Source organism: Oryx dammah, unplaced genomic scaffold (assembly GCF_014754425.2).
Source record: "Oryx dammah isolate SB20612 unplaced genomic scaffold, SCBI_Odam_1.1 HiC_scaffold_23, whole genome shotgun sequence".
NCBI lineage: Eukaryota > Metazoa > Chordata > Mammalia > Artiodactyla > Bovidae > Oryx > Oryx dammah.
The window spans coordinates 12,396,155-12,403,510 of NW_024070207.1; the positions used below are offsets into that span (position 1 = coordinate 12,396,155).

Consider the following 7,356-nt stretch of genomic DNA (forward strand, 5'->3'; position numbering starts at 1 on the left):
GGCATGACAACCCACTCCAGTATTCTGGCCTGGAGAATCCCATGGACAGAAGAGCCTTGTGGGCTACAGTTCATGGGGTCACAAAGAATTAGACATGACTGAAGCAACTTCAGAAAACTAAGATCATAGCATGTGGTCTCATCACTTCATGGGAAATAGATGGGGAAACAGTGGAAACAGTGTCAGACTTTACTTTTTTGGGCTCCAAAATCACTGCAGATGGTGACTGCAGCCATGAAATTAAAAGATGCTTACTCCTTGGAAGAAAAGTTATGACCAACCTAGATAGTATATTCAAAAGCAGAGACATTACTTTGCCAACAAAGGTCCATCTAGTCAAGGCTATGGTTTTCCAGTGGTCATGTATGGATGTGAGAGTTGGACTGTGAAGAAAGCTGAGCACCAAAGAATTGATGGTTTTGAACTGTGGTGTTGGAGAAGACTCTTGAGAGTCCCTTGGACTGCAAGGAGATCCAACCAGTCCATTCTGAAGGAGATCAGTCCTGGGTGTTCTTTGGAAGGAATGATGCTAAAGCTGAAACTCCAGTACTTTGGCCACCTCATGCGAAGAGCTGACTCATTGAAAAAGACTCTGATGTTGGGAGGGATGAGGGGCAGGAGGAAAAGGGGACGACAGAAGATGAGATGGCTGGATGGCATCACCGACTCGATGGACGTGAGTTTGAGTGAACTCCAGGAGATGGTGATGGACAGGGAGGCCTGGTGTGCTGTGATTAATGGTGTCACAAAGAGTCGGACACGACTGAGCGACTGAACTGAACTGAAGCAACTTAACATGCACATTACTCAGAAAGCCCAGAGATTGGACTTATTAGGCAAAAACTTTAAATCAGCTCTCTTTAATATGATCAAAATGGTAAAGGATAAAGAACTAAAATAAACCAGGAAAATGATGTCTCACCAAATAGGGACTATCAATAAACAGGAAAAAAAATGATAAATCGGAACCAACAGAAATCCTGAAGCTGAAAATACAGTAGCTGAAATGAAAAATTCAATATCAAGGTTCAACATCAAAAGTAAACAGGCAGAAGAAGGAATCAGGGAACTTTAAGCTAAGTCTATTACTCTGTCTGAGGAGCAGAAAGAAAAAGGAGAAAGAGAGAAGGAAGAAAGATTATTTGAAGAAATGATGGATAGAATTTTTAAAATTCAAGGAAAATCACAAACACACACATCCAAGCAGCTCAACAAACAAAGCAGGATACACTCACCAAAACACAGTGCCATCAAATTGTCATAGCCAAGGGGCTTCTCCAGTGGCTTATTGGTAAAGAATCTACCTGCAGCGCAGGCGACAAAGGAGACATGGATTCCATCCCTGGGTCAGGAAGATTCCCTGGAGGAGGGCACGGCAACACACTCCAGTATTCACACCTGGAGAATCCCATGGACAGAGGAGCCTGGCAGGCTATGATCCATAGGGTCACAGAGTCGGACGTGACTGAAGCAACTTAAGCACATGTTAATGATATAATGGTTGTCATTAAAAGAGTCCTTGTACAAGTGCACAAAGTGATATGTCTGGGATTTACTTCAAAGATAATCTCTAAGGGTGGAAAGTGGGTAAGGGGATATAGATTAAATAAGATTGACCATGAGTTGTCCTGATACATTTTCAGTTATGTACACTCAGTGATGAGTACATTGCCTTTCATTATACTGTTCTATTTTTGCATATGTTTGAAATTTTCCATAATAAAAGATAAAGTTAATGTAAACTATAAATAGAAGGAATTTTTAATCAAAAATAGGAACAAAACAAAACCATCTCCTTGACTCATTTCCTGTTCCCCACTCTCCCCCATGCATTTGTGTTCAGAGAAAATAAGAAAACGGTGGACAATCATGATAAGGAGAATATAACAGCTTGGGAGTGAAGTGGGTGGGACACGTTGCTCATCACAGATATTCTTGCATTAACTTTGTTTTTTAGAATACTGCATTAAAGTGTGATTATCTTCAGTGTTGAGGGGTTTAGCATCCCCTAAAATGCTGTACCTAAATCCCAGCAGGTGGAGGGGTGTATCTTGGGTGCAGAGGAGAGAGAAGGGAAGTCCTCAGAAGAGAAATGGGAATGGCTATCAGCCCTGGGAAAATATTGCCCTTAGGTGGCCGGCAGAGAAAGGCCCAGGAACACGTGAAGAAAGGAGGGTTCTGCGGCGGGCTCCTGGACAAGTGTCACAGGGCGGCGGGTGGTGGTGGTGAGGAGTGAGGGGCAACGGAAAGTGTGTGTGCACCACCAAGGGCTCTGCGAGACCCCGAGGGGCAGGAAGGGCGGGGCGAGGGCGTGGCTCTCCGCGGTGACACAAGCCCACGTAACCGGCCAGTGCCTCGTCTTGTTTGCACGCTTGCTCTCGCGTCAGACCCGGCGGTCGCCTCCTCGCCTCTTAGTACCTGCTCCGGGTGGCCCTGAGGGAGCGCGGGCCGGGGACGATCCCTAAGAGGAGAAGCGAGAGGAGCAGGTAAGGGACCCAGAGTGGGGTCCGCAAAGGTGGCGCCGGCGAGCGGACGCAGCCTGAGGACCTCTCCTCGGGAGTCCGTTGCCTCGGAGTGGAGACTGCAGCTCCAACGCCACTCCGCCCCCCCCCCCCCGCCCCCGACACCCGGCGTTTGGCCGCCGAAAGCGGCAGGTCTTCCTGGGGGCTTGGGCGGGGGACGGGCCGGGAGGCCTTAAGGCCGCAGGCCTTTGCTAACACCTGCTTCTCGCACCGTAGCGAGCTTTTCCCACACCCCTGCCCCGCCCCCGTTCTTCTCGGATTGTAAAATGTTGGTCGGCGCGGCGTGGGGGACTGGGAAGCGGGCGGTTGAGCGTGGGAGCGGGGCACACTGGGTGGGGGTGGCTGGGGGTAGGGGACCTGGGCCCGGGAAGGGGCCGAGCGCCCGGCTGCAGCAGCCCCCTGGCCCCACCCCGACCCTCTGCAGGTCTGCGAGTCGAAGTGTTGCGGCGGCGCACTTACAGCAAGAATCAGGAGGAGCAGGAGACAGCAAGGATAGGCCCAGGTCGGTGCGAGGGACCGTTGGGCAGTGGGAGGGCCGTGGGGGGAACGTGGGGAAAACCCTAAGACTCCAAATGCTACCTGCAACCCCGTCCTCCATTTTGGTGCCTGCAGAGACCTGGGCCTGGATCGGCAGGGAAAATGGGGGGTTTGGGGCGCGGGAGCGGGGGTAGTGCTCGGACTGGGGGCCCCCTAGAGGGCGTAGGAGGCCTCTCAGGTGGGAAAAGGAAAATTTGAAAAGCCTTTGACCACCAGGACTGGGAATCTTGAGAGGTGCGTAGTAGGGCCTCTGTCCTCGGTGCTGATCATTCCACCCAGAAAATAGCCCCTTGTTGCGTCTTTTGTCTCCTAGGAGCAATGGCGTCCAAAGAGGAACGAGCAATAGAAAGTTTCAACATGGTAGATGCCCAACAGGAAAACGAAGGAGGGGACCAGGCCCCTTTGAAGACTGGAGAGGAATCACGCGACTTGGGAGGGGGCCAAGTCCAGAAGTCTGGAGGAAATATCAGGCTGGGATGGGTTAGACGACTTGTCCCTAATTTTCGATGGGTTATACCCAACAGGCGCATCGATCACAATGAAGTGGGGAATAATGTAGAAAAGCATGTGGGGCAGATGGTAGAAATCAAGAGAAAGACTAAGAAGCAGCAGATGAGACATCATGTGCCCTACCAAACTCCTGAACCTGACAATCATTATGAGTTTTGCCTTATACCTTGACTGTTAAGAGTTTTCCTGAGGTTAATAATGTGGCCTCTGCTCTACATGCTTGTAGTTTTTGTGAGTTACTTTTTCTGTAAATCTTTTGGTGTTTCCACTTACCAGTTTCTAACTGAATACTATTTTGTCTCATTGTATAACTTTCTGTCAGCAGGGCAATTTCATTCAGTTATAAGAAAAAGTATTCTTTTCATAATATGAAATTAATAAAGCAGTTTTAAAAGCAATCTTCCTGGTACACACCTTGTTTTATGTTTTGTTAATGTTAGCTTTCCTCTTCTAGCTCCCTAGACACAAAATATCAACTGTCTTTGGTTATTTTTTGTCCTCAACCAACCAGGAAGGATCATATTCATAATTCAATATCTGATATACCTTTAAGAATGCATTGTTGTTGTTTAGTCGCTAAGTTGTGTCCAACTCTTTGTGAGCCCATAAACTGCAGCATGCCAGGTTTCCGTGTCCTTCACTATCTCCGAGTTTGCTCAAACTCATGTCCATTGAGTCGGTGATGCCATCCAACCATCTCATCCTCTGTCGTCCCCATCTCCTCCTGCCCTCAATCTTTCTCATCAGGGTCTTTTCCAGTGAGTTGGCTCTTTGCATCAGGTGGTCAAAGTATTGGAGCTTCAGCTTCAGCACCAGTCCTTCCAATGAATATTCAGGGTTGATTTTCTTTAGGATTGACTGGTTCGATCTCCTTGCATGTCCTACTGTTTTCAAGGAGTGTGAGTCTACCATCTTCATAAAAATACCTTAGTAGGGGAAGCTTTGTGAGAATGTGGGACCTCTGATTTCTATCCTTTAGAACAAGAGCGCTACTTAGTCTCTCAGTGACTGTGCGACCCTATGGACTGCAGCCTGACAGGCTCCTCTGCCCATGAGGATTCTCCAGACAAAACTATTGGAGTGGGTTGCCATGCCCTCCTCCAGGGGATCTTCCCAACCCAGGGACTGAACCCAGGTCTCCCACATTGCAGGCAGATTCTTTACAAGCTGAGCCACCAGGGAAGCCCAGAACCAGAGTAGGAACTCCAAATGATCCCGTTTTTAGTACGTTTTCCAGGTAATTCTAGTGTATATCACTAGAGGCCACTATTGTATGTGTGTATGTTGGAAAGTGAAGTGTTAGTCGCTTAGTCCTGTCTGACTCTGCAACCACATGGACTGTAGCTCACCAGGCTCCTCTGTCCATGGAATTGTCCAAGCAAGAATACTGGAGTGGGTTGCCATTTCCTTCTCGAGGGGATCTTCCCCCACTGCCCCGCCAAGGATCAAACCTGTGTCTCCTGTGTCTCCTGCATTGCAGGCAGATTCTTCACCGACTGAGCCACCAAGGAAGCTGTATGTATATTTCATGAACACATATGTGTATCATGTCACATTAAGTGTAAACGAAGTAAGTGTAATAACATGATGAATACTTCCTGAATTCACTGGGCAAAAGCATTAAAAAAGGAAAGTACAAGACCTTAAAGTAGACTGATTATAAAAAGGGTAGGGACAATGGCAGATGAGGGTACTGGAGTTGAGATGCCAAGTACCAAGGTTACCTTCTGCTGTACATTTTGGTGGGGGGGGTCTGACTTGGGGCTTTTTCTGTAGGACTTTGTCATCTGGAAATGGAGAATATTTGACTATTTTAACTGACAACAAGCTCAAGAAGACCAGACTCAGCAAGACTGAGGCTGTTTTTTTGTGTTTTGCTTTTTTGTCTTTCCAATGTAGAGTGGTTAATTTTTAGAATAGAGCAGAAAGAAATCTCAAATATCCTTCAATCCAGTGTTCTTCGTAGTGGGAATTATTGCAAATTACAGCTCTTTAAATCAGTTTTGTGGGTCACAACAAGCAATTTTTTAAAAAGAAATGCATCTGTTCATCACCCACAAGTAGTTTTAAGAATTATTACTTTGAAAAGCTTGTTTTAGTTTTACATATAAGAAATAATGTCACCTTATAAGATGTATTTCTAACATCTTAAACCAGCCCCTGGGGTCTCTGTAAACTGAAAGAAGCTGAAAACTCTTGAGTCTTTCACATAGGATACTTTCTCTCTCGTTTTCATTTTTGGAAGTTTCCTACATTCATCACAACTTGTTGAGTATAGCTTCATGGAAATAACCTATTGAGATCCTTTCTGATAGAGATCTGAAAAGGATGCCATTAGGCCAAATGTTTCCAAGTGAATGGTAGAATTTGGTCCAGAAGTAAATCAGTCAGGAGGACCAATTTCTGCAGAAAAGTTAGAGAAGAGCAGAGCCACTGGGGATGTGCCCCTCCAGCACTTCACATCCACTAGCAAGGCTAGTATCCAAAAAAAAAAAAAAAAGAAAAAGCCAACAGTAGAAACGGAGAAGTGGGAACATGAGCACGACTCAGTTTGGTGGTGTTAGCTTTAAAGATAGAGGACAGGGGCTCTGAGACAAGGAATGTGGGCAGGCTTGAGAGGCTCAAAAAGTAGAGAAATGTATTCTTCTCTGGAGTCTCAGTAATGAATGCAGCCCTGCTGACACCTTGAACAAAAAAATCAGTACCAAGGGTTGGCAAGGATGTGAAGAACTATAACCTTCAAGCATTGCTGGTGGAAAAGTGTAATCATGCACTTGCCGTGGAAAGCATTGTGGGGTTCCTCCTAAAAGTTCTATGTAGAGCTACCATTCGACCTAGCAATTCCACTTGTAGTTATATACTCAAGAGAATTGAAAACGTGTTCGCAAAACCTGTACACAAATATTTATAATAGCATTACAAGCATACCTCAGAGATATTGCAAGTTCAGTTCCAGAATAGCAATAAAGTGGATATCACAATAAAGCAAGTCACAATATTATGTTTATATTATACTGCACTTTATTAAGTGTGCAATAGCATTATGTCTAAAAAATACATATCTGAATATAAAAATACCTTATCAATAAAAATACCAAAACAATTACAATAGAAACATTAAAGATCATCAACCATGAATCACTGTAACAAATATAGTAACAATAAAAAGTTTGAAATATTGCAAAAATTACCAAGGTGTAACACAGAAACACAAAGTGAGCAAAAGCTCTTTCAAAAATGTCACCAATAGACTTTTTGCTCAAGGCAGGATTGCCACAAACTTTCTATTTGTAAAAATCACAATAAAACAAAGCACAATAAAATGAGGTCTGCCTCAAGGTATGAGGTATAATTTGTAGTATATAGCAAATCAAAAACTTAGGGGAGACTTCTGATTAAATTTTGCAAATTGACTACAAGATTTTTTGTCTTCCTTTATGAAATCTCACAAGAATTAAGTGAAAGTCGCTCAGTCATGTCAGACTCTTTGCAACCCCATGGGGTATACAGTCCATGGAATTCTCCAGACCAGAATACTGGAGTGGGTAGCCTTTCCCTTCTCCAGGGTATCTTCCCAACCCAAGGATTGAACCCATGTCTCCCATATTGTAGGTAGATTCTTTACCAGCTGAACCACAAGAAAAGCCCAAGTAAACTAATAATCCTTTCTTAACTTTCTACTTTGGAATAATTTTACATCTACAGAAGAGTTGCAAAGGTAGTAAGGAGAGTTCCTGTATACCTTTCATTTAGATTCCCCTAAGTTAACATATTTCACCTATTAAAA

The 7,356-nt window shown here is 44.9% G+C and overlaps 1 protein-coding gene across 4 annotated transcripts in view; it reads left to right on the forward strand.

Moving 5' to 3' along the window:
* The window catches only part of BEX4 (brain expressed X-linked 4), a 77,965-nt gene extending 73,998 nt beyond the window's left edge, over positions 1-3,967 (forward strand). For 3 of the 4 annotated variants that reach the window (XM_040265007.1, XM_040265008.1, XM_040265005.1), the window contains 2 exons: positions 2,947-3,024; positions 3,373-3,967. In XM_040265007.1, coding sequence (XP_040120941.1) covers positions 3,378-3,740 — 363 coding nt within the window. In that variant the 5' untranslated portion in view covers positions 2,947-3,024; positions 3,373-3,377 and the 3' untranslated portion in view covers positions 3,741-3,967. Of the gene's footprint in view, positions 1-1,775; positions 2,487-2,946; positions 3,025-3,372 lie in introns of those variants that run through there. The other variant, XM_040265006.1, reaches the window with a different exon arrangement.
* The last annotated feature ends 3,389 nt before the right edge of the window (positions 3,968-7,356 follow it).